The sequence below is a fragment of the Oryza glaberrima genome, chromosome 4 (genome assembly GCF_000147395.1).
Source record: "Oryza glaberrima chromosome 4, OglaRS2, whole genome shotgun sequence".
NCBI classification, from domain to species: Eukaryota; Viridiplantae; Streptophyta; class Magnoliopsida; order Poales; family Poaceae; genus Oryza; species Oryza glaberrima.
Window position 1 is genome coordinate 3,347,155 of NC_068329.1, and position 15,212 is coordinate 3,362,366.

Below are 15,212 nucleotides of genomic sequence, written 5' to 3' on the forward strand. Positions count from 1 at the left end.
TCATGTCCAGAGATTTGGGTCGAATCCAGCATAGAGCCTCTGAACCCTCCATGGTTGGGCAAGCTATCTTCTCTGACATGCCAGTAGAAATATCAACCAATTCTGGAGAATGATCACTGCCATATATAGGCTTAGATAAGTAGATACAGTTGCTCTTGATCTTAGAGACACTTGCACCACCAAAGCCCGAATTGAAATTCTTGGACATGAACATTGCCATGTCGCCGGCGTCGGCCACCATGGACCACACCGGCGTCTCGCCGGCGGCGAGGTCGCACCTGTAGACCACGGCGTGGTGACCGAAGGGCCACTCGCCGTGGAAGGCTCGTATGGCGACGCCGACGAGGTGCAGCTGGCCGTTCACCTCCAGGTAGCTGCGGTGGCACATCTGGGCAGGCTCAGGCAGCGACGACACCGGCCTCGCCGGAGACGGCGTCGCGCCGTTGTCGCCGGCGATGTTGATGATGGAGACCTCGCCGAGGCAGCCGATGGCGAGGAAGCTACCATGGCAGTGGACGACGGCGCTAACGCAGCATTCCACGTTTGTCTCGACTAGCGTCCATGCCGTGTCGCCGGGCCGGCAGAACGCGACCTCCGACGAGTCCGCGAGCACGGCCATGGCCGCGCACCCGCCGCCGCCGGGCGTCGTGGAGAGCACGATCTCACTGAAGAACACTTCCCTCATCTTGTCCAGCGTGACGGGGCTGACGTCGCCGGACGAACACCTGAGTACCCACCGGCCACCGCCGTCGTTCCCGACGCCGACCATCTCCACGCTTCTCGAGGACGCCGCGGCGACGAGCTGGTCGGCCGGCGGGAGCGCGAGGCGGCTGCCCGTGAACGGGTTGAGCAGCGACACGGCGGCGGCCTCGTCCACGAGCGCCAGCCACCCGCACGACGCGCCGACGACGACCTTGCCGTGGAGCTCCGGGAGAGGCAAGGAGACGGTCTTCTCCTCCACCAAGCTGTAGAACGAGACGGTCTTCTCCTCCGGCGGCGGCGGCGAGGTGGGAGTGGGATCAAACGGGAGCATCAGGAGCGGCGCGAACCTCGCGAACGGCAGCGCGGCACGCCACGGCGAGCAGACGGAGCGGAAGGAGGCGGCGTCATGGCCGGACGGCAGCTTCTTGGCGATGATCTCGAGGAGCTCCCTTGGGAGGCCAGAGCTCCAGTCCAGCGGTGACCTCACGCACGCCATGGACAAACGATTTCCAAGAAGATGGTGAGAAGGGGATTGATGGTGAAGAAAGGGATTCAGCTGAGCTCAAACAAATGAATCAAAAAAAATAATGGATTCATGACCAAAGAATTTGGCTACCATGCATTTGATTGAGACTATGGAAGATGAGACTTGGAAGATGATGCTATATATGAGGTTATTTGTCATTGTTTTTCTCTTTGCTTTTTCATTGCAGCTGCAGGCATGAGGTAAGCTGCCTCCGTTGAAATTGTGCATTCAATATTATTTTGGATGGTTGTTCATAATGAAGATATCTCACTGATATTGAATATTGCACGATTAAATCATTGCATTAAGTATGAAAGATATGAAAAATTAATATTACATTAAGTACTTTGAACTGATTCTGACGTCAAGTGCCAAGCAAGATGAGTATATAGCTAGTTATGTTCACTGCCGCAGTCGTTTCTTTTCCATCCCTTTCTAAACATGCGTAGGAGGTCGTGCATTCCTTTGTGGGTGTGTAACCACTGTAAGATCCACCATAGGATCCAGTACATTCTCCTTAATCCACCGACCGAGTCAATCCCAAATTATATACACCTGATCCGTTGTAAAAAACGGTTATAATATTAGTAACTATAAAGACTATAAAGGTAACCCGTGCATTTGTGACCATACGTATTGTAGAACAAGTTTGAGAAATTTATAGGGGCAAAATATCAACTGTATGGCTCCTGCCACACTTTAAAAGTATTTCTTTTTTACAATTTTTCTTTGTCGACATTGTGTAGATAATTTTTCAAGTCATTAGTTAATTCATCCAAGCAACTATTTGTTTAGAAAACCTGTCTATCAAACCACAGTATATTAAAAGCAAGGTGTTTTTTTTTTATTTTTTAATTCAATCTTAGTGACTGTTCTTTAACAAATCCAAAAAAAATATTATTACTAATAAATATGTTTTCTTGTACCATCAAGATAACCCTCCTTCCGATTGGTTCATGTTAACGTAATAAGTTACCACCTGCATATGAATTAATACATATGGAGAAGATATACAAAGGCTAGACCTTGCTTCCCTATGTTATGAATTAATGTGTTATTTTCTGAAATACCTAATCAACATGACTTCTAAAATTTAAATTTAATAGTAAAATATATTTTTTTCCAAACAAAATATGTTTTTCTACTTTAGTGTGGCTTAAATATATGGATGCAGTGGTATAGGACAGATGGATGGCGTTGGCAAATTGGCACAACTGCGCGCGCTAGCTATTTACGCATTCCGTCAAAAATAAAACAACTTTTGAAGACGAATCTGATTTGGACCGTCATTTATCCATATTTATCCCCAAAACTACAAAGTTTCTAACTCGAATGCGAAACATATGAAACTTTTATCGAAATACCCAAATTGATAAAGAAGAAAGGGGCACTACTACAAAAAAGCTCATAGAGATCGGCACTATAGGTGTCGGAACAGCTAAAACCGTCACCTATAATGCTTTTGCCTCCTCTATAGACTGAAAGCACATAAAACCGACACCTTTAAACAATTGTAGGTGCCAGTTCTAAAGAAGAACCGACACCTATAACATAAGTGCTGGTTTTTTAAAAAAACCGACATATTTAATATAATATAAGTGTCGGTTTTGTAAAGAAAAACCGACACCTATACTATAGGTATCGGTTCTTCTTTAGAACCGAAACCTATAATTTATTATAGGTGTCGTTTTTTAAAAAAACCGGCACCTTTCTAAACCAAGCCGAGCCGAGCCGATGCAGGCTGACGCCCTATATGAGTCAACTCTATCTCTCTCTCGCCTTATCTCTATCTCTCTCTCTCTCTCGCTCGCTTTCTCTCGCCTCCTCTCTTGCTTCTCGTCTCTCTCTTGCGCGGCGGCGGTCGGGCAGTGTCCCGGCAGAGGCGCCGTCAGCGGCAGCGAGATGGGAGGCGGCGGCGCCCTCCCCTCCACCAGATCCGACGGGAGAGGAGGCGGCGGGCGATGGGCTTTGGCGGCGGCGTGATGGGAGGCGGCGGGCGGCGGCGGCACCCTCCCCTCCGCTGGATCTGGCGGGAGGGGAGGCGGCGGGTGGCGGCGGCGCCCTCCCCTCCACCGGATCTGGCCGGAGGGGAAGCGGCGGGCAGCAGCACAAGAGGGGCCCGCCGGCGGCCAGCCCCTCTTCCTCCCTCATCTCTTTGTAATGTTTTATTAGATGTTTTGATCGAATTTGGTGACGATTTGTGAATGTTTATCTGTGATGTCAATCAATTTTGGTGATGATTTGTGGATGATTTGGGGATTTCAATTTGATTTGGGCGCATGGCTACGGTGCTCAGTGAGTTCGGCTCGATTTGAGCTGGCTCTCTTTTTTTTTTGGCTCGAGCAAAGCTAAAGGTGCCGGTTCTATAACTATCATAGGTGCCAGTTACTATTATTGAAATAATACCGACCAATAGGTGCCGGTTGGAAAACCGGCACTTATAGCCGGTTCCCAACCGGCACCAATGACCCTTTTTATAGTAGTGGGGTTCAAATGGGTTTGATTGAGCGAATGAATCAACAAACGAATCGGATTCATGAGCAAGAATTTGGCCAGACGTATGAGGCTACGAAAGATGAGACTATGGAAGATGATGTTGTGGAATTATTTGTCTCTTTTTTTTCTTTATTTATATTTTTTTTTCGTAGCAGAGCTACAGGCATGAGGTGAGCTAGCTTGGTTCTCTTTGAAATGGATGGTTGTGTATTCAATAATATTTTTGGATGGTTGTGCACAATGATGATATCTCGTTGATATTGAATTAAACAAATAAATCATAGTATTAACTACAAAATATATGGGAAATAATACTACATTAAGTATGTTAAGCGCCAAGCAAGATGAGTATATAATTATAACATTCTAGAATTATTATCTCTACCACGGTCTTTTGTGTGTGCATAACCATATTAAGATTCAATACTTTTTCATCATTCCATCCACCCCACTAATTCCCAATTATATGGACCTGATACGTTGCAAAGGAAAAACATATTACTAATAATTATAAAACTAAGAATTAATGTAGGTGACACATTTGTGCAGGCATGCATCCTAGACTGAGTTTGATAAATTTATAGGAATGGAATATCAACCGTATGACACCTACCACACTTTAAAAGTATTATTTTTTCACAAAATTTCTTTATCGGCATTGCTTTGATAATTTTTCAAGTTATTAGTTAGCTTTAAATATACAATATCTAGTTCATCCCTATAAGCAATTATTTGTGTAGAAATTTTTTCTAACAAACACTACAAGAAAAATGTTTTATAGACATTTTCTCTTTGATTTTTCTCATTATTTCTCTTTGCTTTTTTGTCGCAGCTGCAAGGATTAGGTAAGCTACCTTGATTCCCGTTGAAATTGAATGGTTGTGCATTCAGTATTATTTTGGATGGTTGTGTATAATTAAGATATCTTGTTGATGTTGAATATTAGATTATTAAATCACTACATTAACTATAAAAGATATGAGAAATCTATACTACATTAAGTACTTGGGAAAAGTCTGAATTACATTCTTAAATATTGGGTGAGTGCGAATTAGAATTACCCCCTAAACCCAAAAACCAGATATCTTTCACCTTTAGCTATTGATAGTTGAGGATGAAAGATGTTTAGTTTTCGGGTTTGGAGGGTAATTCGTGCATTACAGTGAATTGTGTCTTCAAACGAAAAGGCATAAAATGTCTCGATGTCTTATGACATCTTACTAGATGTCTCAAGATCAGCTTCTTGGCGATGATCTTGAGGAGCTCCCTTGGGAGACAGAGCTCCAGTCCGGCAGTGACCTCACGCTCACGCACGCCATGGACTAGGATATGGACAAACGATTTCAATGGAATATGATGAGAGTTTGTGCAGCGGCAGAAGGGGATTGATGAAGAAGAAGAAAGGGATTCAGCTCAAACTAACGGATTCATGACCAAAGATTTTGACTAGCATGCATTTGATTGAGACTATGGAACATGAGACTTGGAAGATGATGCTATGATATTGTTTGTCATTTTTTTATTTATTTCTCTTTGCTTTTTCTTTGCAGCTGCAGGCATGAGGTAAGCTACATTGTTTCCCATTGAAATTGAATGGTTGTGCATTCAATTTTATTTTGAATGGTTGTGCATAATGAAGATATCTCGCTGATATTGAATATTACACGATTAAATCATTACAGTAGCTCTTAAAGATATGAGAAATTAATACTATATTAAGTACTTTGAACCAAGGTTGGAAATTTCAGAAATTTCGGTCATTTTCAGACCCCTCCGATACGATATCATTTCGGCCAAAATTTTTCAATCTTTTTAATTTTTCGTGAATTTTGGTAATATTTGTTCAAATTCAACTAAATTTTGTTCAAAAAAATTGAAAATTTCAGACCGATTTGTTTGGTGTCACCCTTCCACGCTAACGTCAAGGAGTCGGAATTCGACATAGAAATCTTCGGTTGTTCAAAAACTTTGATGCGCCAGAAACTTTCAATTAAAAAATTGAAAAGTTTTTAATTCAAACGTGGAAAGTTCGAAAATCAATTTAAAGAAAATGTGAAACTTTTATCTAAATACCCAAATTGATGGTGAAGAAAGGCATTTTATAAAATGTCCCAGTGTCTTATGACATCTGAATAGATGCACTTTTTTATGTTTATAAGAGGATATAGGCATTTTTTAGAGTGCGTTACATATATAATTAATTGCACATTTCACTGTAAAATTCATCCAAATTAACATAAAAAAACATATCTACACAAATATCACTTTTAAAGATGCATCTGCGCATCAACAAAACATATATGCACATTTCCATTCCCACAAAAAAATGTTCTGCACATTTTCCATTCACAGAAAGTGTTATGTACATTTTTCATTCACACAAACCTATACACAAATAAAAATACATTTTTACACTCTACGACACATTTGACTACATCATTTTTAAATTGCACACATGTGCACCAGCTCTATACATAGTACATTTCAAACTGCAAACAACTTTGACCATAACATATCTCTAACATATTTTCTGAACAAATGCACAATTTGCTTCACAAGAGGTATACACATTTCAAATTGCAGTGCACATTGAACAAAATGAAGGAAAAAATGAAAAACACATCATAACATGGTGCACTTCACAAACCAGCAAATGGGCAGGGGTTTCCAGGGAATATGACCATGACGTGCGCACTTGTAATGAGGGCAGATTGCACCAACACCCTATGGCAGAGGTGCAGTCGACGACGGTCATGTGCACTGGCCTCCAGATGATGGAGACGACTTGGTGCATCGGCGGGGCGACGGTAGAGATACAGTCGACGGAGAGTACAAATACGGCGAACTCAATAGAGTCCATGGATCTGCTATTTCCGTTTACTCCTCTGCTCTACCACCGGTGATGAGAGGAGAGAGAGTGGATAGAAGGTGTGGGGATGGAAGAGAAAGGGGAAGCCGTGGATGGAGTGAGAGAGAGAGTAGAGTATTTAAAGTGATTCATAGTTTCCCATTAGAACGACACTTTCTGTTGGGTAAGAAGACCCCCGCATCACCGCTGCGCAGGCAACCTGGGCGAAAACCATTTGCCCCTCCCCCAGCTCGCCACTGCGGGAACTAGCAACTAGAAACCAAGCAGCTAGCCAGGAGGGCGGTAGTGGGGCTTGGTTTCGGCAACCCTCTAGCATAAAGAGAGGGGTGGCCAATGACAACGATGGTGTGACAAGGCCAGGTGACAGCGACAGCGCGAGGGGGCTGTGCAGCGGAGATGGCATGTCATGGGCGTGCAGCACCGAGGGCGCATCAGGAGCACGCGGAAGCTCCCACCCTGAGCTCGACCTTTGGTACTCCTCCTAGATGTGGGGATTCCTCAACTGGTGGCAATGGGGGTCTATAACGGTTTGAAGAGATGATGGCGACGGTAACAAGGGCTCCCTCCTCTCGGCCACTAGTAGACACGGCAATAGGGGCCCTCCCTAACCCACGTATGCCGGCAATAGAGCTCCTCCCTAGCCTGTAGGCAGTCGCGGTGACGGTGTCCTAAGGACAATGGTGGCAGTGTGCATCAGCAATGATGGGGGCCCTCCCTCCCCCTAGACGGTTGAGATGAGCTTCTCTATAACAACCCTCTCTCTCCAGAACCACGTAGCCCAGCCCAACTGATGGGTGGGCCCACTTATACATATCACTCCATTTTCACTTTCATCATCACTTCGTATAAAAGGGTTAACCCAGAAATGATATGATTGGAGGAAAAAGACCTTATAAGTTGGTTCCACCCTTACTAAAAATGTGCACACAGCTCTCATGGGCCACACAGGCCAAATCCCAATTAGGCCAGGATGTCACATACAACCCCCCCCCCCCCACCAAAGGACCCGACGTTGTCCCAATCCCAATTAGGCCAGGATGTCACATACAACCCCTCCCCCCCAAGGACCCGACGTCCCCATCGGTCCAACTCACCCACATAACATAGCCGGATAGGGATATAGGCAATATCACAATCTTAATTAGGCCAGGATGTCACATACAACCCCCACACCATTGCCGCTATGAAGCTATTATATTTTTTTTTCCAAAACAATCAGCACTGCTACCTAAGGATGGTCGATGGGTATGTACGGACCGCATGAATGAACATGTTCCTAACCGCCTGACTTCTGCATGTTACCGACTATACACCGCTGGCCACGGGAGTGTGCACAGTACACGGTTAACGATATATCTTTTTAAAAGAACTAGGAAGGTGGCCCGCGCGCATGCGCGGGCAATTATATTATTGGAAGTTAAGATTATTGTTTGTTCAAAAATTTTGTCAAATAAATTAAGGGCAAACTAAAGTTGGGATAATGGTATTTTATAATAATTTAAGGGTACTATTTTTCTTAAGGTATGTTAAAAAACCATTAATAAACTTTTGAGTAGGAGATGGATTAAGTACTTACCGCTTTTGAATCATGTTTTTTTTCTCGAGTAAATAAGAAACTATTGCTAGTTAATTATCATATAATCCATACATATACATATCGTGTATTATGTCCACAAATGAAAAATGCAAGAGCAAGATATTCAAATTAAATCGTCTCATGAAGGCGCGTGATATAGCAAGAAAGGGAGGGAAGCGTATGCATAGAAAAAAAGAAAAAAAAGGGGAAAAATGAAAAAAAACGGAGGGGAAGCGTACGTACCCACGTACGTAGGTGCATACCTATGCCGTGGGAGGAGAGGTGGGACATCATAGTATTTAGTTTGTTCTAAGATCAATTTAATTATAATATTAACCGCGTAATATATATGTATGGGGTACATGGTAATATTTGTTCTAGCTTCATCCATGTTTATATACATGTAGAGATAAATTAATTATGTGGCTAGCAAGCCATTAGATGTCTAATTAACAACAATTAATTTTGACACCTATTTATAATTGTTCATAGTAGCGCTTACATATTCATCTTACGACTTTGATTATCCGTTGATCCCAATTTACTGTTCACTATGACTCGCATGAAAAAAAAGTACTACTTAGGGTTTAGGACAGCTGAAATTCATGAATTATCTGATTTATATGATAGCTATTTGAGGGTATAAACAAATGAATTGACTTTTGAAAGTTAAAATGTTGTTTAAAAAGGACACCACTTAAAAACTTGGACAGCGTGCAAACGAAAATCCATACTATGGAATCAAGGAAAAAAAGAGTATCTTAAACTCCCTTGTCTTAGAAGAGTTCTATTCATATTAGTTAATATTGTGCTCACATTTATAACATAATAATTTCTTTCACCTATACGAATAAATAGTACAAAATCCAAATACGACATAACACAATACATTATAATTATTCTGTAATCAACTCTCAATTCAGCTTAAACGGAGCTAAGTGTTGCAAAACACAACCCACAGTGCTTAATTCTTCTCTCGCTGCATCACACCTTTAATTTTATTTTAATGTTATTAACAAAATTTATCATCTCCATATATGATTTGATATGTGGAAAAGCGGTAGTGCTGCGGCAGCCGTGATCACCTTAGATGCCTCAGAGACAATGCTTTGTTACGCATGCAAAAGGCAAATGTGCAGACGTGCATTGTGCAGCTAGCAAAAAGAGAACTTCGGACGCTTTATTTATTAGCAAACAATAGATCCGATGATTTAAATAATGGGTCCACCGGTTATAATGTAAGTGAAAATTAGTTGATATAGATTTTAAATTGTTAATTTAATGGGTACACAATATAATGTTGTATACTTTATTTTGAAATAGTGCATTATTTGAGAATAATAGTCCAATGTAATAAAAAATAGATCCGATGATTTAAATAATGGGTTCATCGGTTGAAGTGCATGTACAAATTAGTTAATATAGATCTTAAATTTTTTGATAGGTACACAAAACAATTGTGTAAACTTTATTTTAAAATACTGTATTATTTGAAAATAATAGTAAAAAGTAATGAGTACACCAGTTTTAGTGAAAATTATCTTACTCCCTCCAGTTTTATATTAATTGATGTTTTGGACAATAACACGGTCTACAAAATATATGTTTGACCTTATTTTTCTATTATAATATATATGATAAATAAATATATGTTTACCTTTATTATAGTGTTTTGAAAGATAAATCTATATATGTTGTTCTAGTTTCTTTAAACTAAATTTTTTTCAAGTTATCGATAGTCAAAGTTATAAAAGTTCGATCTCAACCTTATCTAAAATGTCAATTATTATAGAATCGGAGGGAGTACATTATTAATTTAATGGGTAACATATAATGGTGTAAATTTTATTTTCAATAACTGTAGAGCTAATTTAGTTACCTGTGAGTTGTATGACGGTAAATTCTTTGTTTGTAAAATTATGATTATTTAAAAACTATATATCCATTATATAAATGGAAAAAGAAGAAAAAAAGGAAAAAAAGAAGGGAAGGAAGTGTACTTATGTATACCTACACATGAGCGCGAGAAGAGGAGAGGTGGGACCCCAAAGTATTTGATTTGTTTTTTCTTACAATTTCTAGGATTTTCTCTAATTTATTAGAGCGTCACCTGACGACTTGAGAGCGTTTGTAGGAAGTTTAATATAGATATATTTTATTTTTAAATATATTAATTTTTTAAATTATATGAAATCCCGTTGATTTTCTTTGCAATGGTGGTAGTACTACGTACACATGTTTCTTTGGCTTTATTTTCTTCTATATATCGTATAAGTACATGCATATGGTCCTTTTTTTCTTGCGGCACAGTAGGTAAGTTTTTTTTTTCCTTTGAATCGTACGTACGAAGTAGTATAGAGTACTAATATTTTTTCAACAGTTACATATTTTTCGTGTGGGAGGAAGGTATTATTTTTTAATAACAAATCTAATCTAATGGTCAAAAATATCGGGACCACCAATTTAAATGAAAATCAACGGTGAGATTAGATAGTGCCATGTGGCGATCTAGGAGCATTTGTAGGAATTCCACATGGCGACCTAAGAGCGTTTGTAGGAAGATTAATGGACTTTTAGTATATAATAGATTTTTATATGAAAAAGTTGCTTTAAAAAGTATATTGATCATTTTTTTAAAAAAACAGCTAATACTCAATAAATTATGTGCTAACGAGTCTGTCCGTTTTAAGTAGTTTCCAACATCAACAACACTACAACTGCACACAGCCATGGTAGTCCTGGAGTTGGACCGGCCTCTGCTGCGGCAACGTCGATGCCCGTCGTCTCCAAACAGTTCATAATCCAGAACTGTTATTACAGATTAATAACTCTAATCTTCAATTGTTCTTGAGAATGGCAAAAATATAATCTCTGTAACCAGTAGTAGATCACGACTCACGAGTTACTAGAGATTAGCGATAGATAGATACTCATGTGTTTACAAATATTTCATGGCAGTCTTTATTAATAATAACAGCAACTTTCCATATAAACACAAGTAGTATATATTAACCAGCATAATGTTGATCATAAACTGCCTCCATTTCCAAGTGTAAGAATTTTCTAATAATACGAATGATCGAACATTGTGTGAAAAATTACATTTTAAGGCCGGATGCAGTATTAATATATGACGTTTTAAGCACAAAAATTAATGACAATGACCGGAGCGAGTATATATATGGATAGGAGGTCGAGTCGTCGCCGCCGTCAGATCTCGCCGTCCCAGAGGTCGTGGAGGGACTTGTACGGGCCGTCCGGCGAGACGAAGTAGTCTCCACGGCAGGCTCGCCGCTGCGGCACGCCGGCGATCATCGCCTTGTCTTGGTCGCTCAGCTCCCAGTCGAAGATGTCCATGTTCTGCTTCATCCGGCCCTCATTGAAGCTCCTCGCCACGAAGCACACGCCTTGCTCGTACAGCCACCTTAACGCCACCTGCATCACAAACCAAGAGTTAATTAATTAATTAAGTTATATATTGATGTTTGTATATATATAGTAGTTTTACATATAACTGTAGGATATAAACCTTTGTTAATTGAATACTGTAATTATGTAAGTAATTAACCCAATCGATCGAATTTTTGGTATTGCATTTTCCTTGTTTGTTAGGACGAAGGGAATATTACTGTTCTTGTGAATTCAGTTATTTGGGGAGACAATTAGGCATGTTTAGTTCCCAAATTTTTTTTCCTAAAAACATCACATCGAATTTTTAAACACATGCATGAAGCATTAAATATAGATTAAAACAAAAACTAATTACACTGTTTATATGAAAATCGCGTAACGAATCTTTAGAGTCTAATTAGTCCATGATTAGTCATAAGTGCTACAGTAACTCATATGTGCTAATGATAGCTTAATTAGGCTCAAAAGATTCGTCTCGCGGTTTCCAGGCGAGTTATGAAATTAGTTTTTTTATTCGTATCCAAAAACCCCTTCTGACATCCAGTCCAACATCCGATGTGACACCCAAAAATTTTCTTTTCACCAACTAAACAGGCCTTTAAAATTAGAGGAAATTAGACCAGATGGCATGGCAGCTATGTTCCAGAGGTGTTAGGTAAAATTTTCGCATTAGCAATGATGGGGACTAACTTGAGATGAGAGATAACAAGAGTTTAGAGGGTAAGGTTCATTTAGTTTTTTTTTTAGATAATGGATATTAAATTTAGCATTTGCTTCAGTTACTTCAACTGAAACTACAAACCATTACATTTTTTTCTCAAAGCTCAAGTAGGATAGAATAAAACAACTGTAGATTAAAAAAAAAAAGACACAACAACACCAACCAAAAAAAAAGCAACATATTCAAAGTTTAAGTCTATTGCTTAATGTTCATCCAAAGTTTTTAAAAAACTGGATAACGATTAACTCTAAATTCTGTCATGGAGCATATATGACTTGTGTGTCCACTTCACACCTATGAATTATTGAGAATTAGTTTCTCCACCAACTCACACTACTAAACCCCGCCCCCTTTTCTATCAGTTGCCAAACAAGACTTTTCAGCAGAGTCTATTTTGATTGTTGTAAATTTTTCATTTATCAAATTTAATTCTTGTCGAGGTTATTTTCTCCTAGCACCATGGCCATTCTATACTTCCATAAACCATGAAAAAGGTCAAACTAGAATGAAAATCATTGGAGTACACAAGTTTATATAACAACAATTCAATTATTTTAATTGAAACAGCTAATACCATTCTGAACTGTAGAAGTCAACCAGTCTGAACTTTTTCTTTCTTAGTTTTATTTTATTACCTGAGCAATCATCTTGCCTCTCATGGCGGCGATGTCACATCTTATTTTAGATTTATTTTTTTATGAGAAAGAAAATAGTTTCGAGGAATAAAAAATCAGTATTTTAAGTGGAAGAGCTAATGTCAATAGAACTGTAGAAGTCAACGATTTTAACTGATTTTTTTTCTTAGTTTTATTTTATTTACCTGAGCAATCGTCTTGCCTCTGGTGGCGGCGACGTCGTGCAGCACGCCGCTGTTCATGACGGCGTCGGAGCCCCAGTGCGCGCCGTGCGCGCCGAGCGGCGAGTAGGCGGCGACGACGACGCCGCGCTCGCCGCACGCCTCCCGCACCTTCTCCTGCCGCCACCCGACGTTCATCTCCACCTGGTTCACCGCCGGCGGCACGGCGGCGAGCGCGAGCAGCCGCGACATCTTGGCGGCGGAGAAGTTGCTGACGCCGATGGACCTCGCGAGGCCCAGGCGGTGGCACTCCTCCATGCCGCACCACACGCCCTCCATGTCGAACGGCACCAGGCGGCGGCTCAGGTCGTCCCACGTCAGCTCGCCGGCGGCGGCGTCGTCCTTCTTGCCGATGGCGACGGGCCAGTGGATGAGGAAGAGGTCGACGTAGTCGAGGCCGAGGCGGGACAGCGACTCCCGGAGCGCGGCGACCACGCGCGGCGGGTGCGCGTCGGCCATGGAGAGCTTGGTGGTGACGAACAGCTCGCCCCGGGACGCCACGGCGCCGCCGCGCACGGCCTCGGCGACGGCGGCGCCGACCGCGCCCTCGGTGCCGTACACCGCCGCGGTGTCGAGGTGGCGGTAGCCGAGGCGCACGGCGCGCGCGATGGTCGCCGCCAGGTCGGCCGGCGGGCTCGACGAGCCGGTGCCGAAGCCCAGCACCGGCATCGCGTGGCCCGAGTTGAGCGTCACGCACGGCACGACGACGCTCGCCGCCGGCGTGGCGCCGCCGCCGTGGTGCACGTCGGAAGCAGCCATCGATCGAACGGGTTCTTGGGATTGGAATAAGATTGGGTTTGTGGTCGCTGAGAATTATTGAGTGGATTAGGATGGATTTCGTTGTCTATTCGGATGTTAATTATAAAGACTTTCTAAATCGTGATAAGTAGTAGTCAGAATTAGTATTAGTTTTGTAAGCTTGGGAAACAAGAAGCAAAGGGGTTAGAGTCATCACACGTTACTAAAGTCAAGTCCACACGACACAGACGGCTTTCTTCTTCTTCTTTTTTTTACCTTAAAGTTGTGTTTAGTTAACGTCAAAATTAGAAGTTTGGATAAAATTGAAACGATGTGACGGAAAAGTTTAAAGTTTATGTGTGTAGGAAAGTTTTGATGTGATGGAAAAGTTAAAAGTTTGAAGAAAAACTTTAGATCTAAACACGGTGTAAATTGCAGTGCAACCACAAAATTTCTAATCGAAATTGGAACTACTACATCCGAATTCTTTTTCCAACAAATCGAGCATTGTTTCGCTGCTCATAGAAAAAATTTTCACCTCTATATAGAAAAATGTTTTATATTATTAAAACGGTGAAACACATTCAAATCATGAACTGAAATATTTTTTTTCTAACTTACGAAATATAGAATTTCAACCATTGAAACATCCGTAAATCCGTATGCATCAAATATAAAGTTATGAAATACCCTAAAAGTCTCCACTGAAACATTTCGACAGAAACATCGAAAAAGCACCGTACGTACACACCCATTTGGTATTCTCGTACTCCACTCCTGCATGGTCCCAACGGTGACACATCAGTACCAACCTCCTCAAACACGAGACGAGACGAAAGGTTTGAGGCAGTGGTAGAGCCAAAAATTTCTCTAAGACACAGGGCCCAATTCATCAATACTCCCTCTGTACTCGTAAAGAAAATCGTTTTGGACAGCGACACGATCTCCAAAACACAACTTTGACTTTTTGTTTCTATAAAAATATTTATTAAAAAGTAATATATTATACTTTTATGAAAGTATTTTTCAAGACAAATCTATTCATATATTTTTTTTATATTTTCAAACTCAACAACTTGAGAGTTATTTATGATTTATATTTCTAAGGCTTGACTTAAACATTGTCCTTAACAACTTGCTTTATGAGTATGGAGAGAGTATGGTATAATTTACATATGCTTTAGCCTTAACTGCCCTACTCGTGGTTCCACCCCTAGTTTAAGGAGAGAAGGGTCATCGCTGCCTAGCCACATGAGCTCGACGCAAAGGCCACCGCATGCCACCGCCTTTAATCTTGCCTGACACCAGTCACCACGC

The 15,212-nt window shown here is 41.1% G+C and overlaps 1 protein-coding gene and 1 pseudogene across 1 annotated transcript; both read right to left on the reverse strand.

Moving 5' to 3' along the window:
* Positions 1-1,198, reverse strand: LOC127769637 (uncharacterized; annotated as a pseudogene).
* A 9,906-nt stretch (positions 1,199-11,104) lies between these two features.
* LOC127769950 (deoxymugineic acid synthase 1-B-like) lies at positions 11,105-14,035 on the reverse strand. Its single transcript, XM_052295608.1, has 2 exons — positions 13,122-14,035; positions 11,105-11,604 (listed from the first exon to the last, which is right to left on the reverse strand). Exons 1-2 carry the CDS (start codon positions 13,914-13,916, stop codon positions 11,380-11,382), a joined length of 1,020 nt encoding a protein of 339 aa, XP_052151568.1. The 5' UTR covers positions 13,917-14,035; the 3' UTR covers positions 11,105-11,379.
* Between the last annotated feature and the right edge of the window lie 1,177 nt (positions 14,036-15,212).

What these genes read in the sequence shown, in the direction of transcription:
- LOC127769950 (XM_052295608.1), bottom strand. Translation starts at nt 13,916, where the DNA reads ATGGCTGCTTCCGACGTGCACCACGGCGGCGGCGCCACGCCGGCGGCG. An exon ending in GAGGCAAGACGATTGCTCAG is followed by an intron (nt 11,605 to 13,121) that starts GTAAATAAAATA and finishes TTTGTGATGCAG; the next exon opens with GTGGCGTTAAGGTGGCTGTA.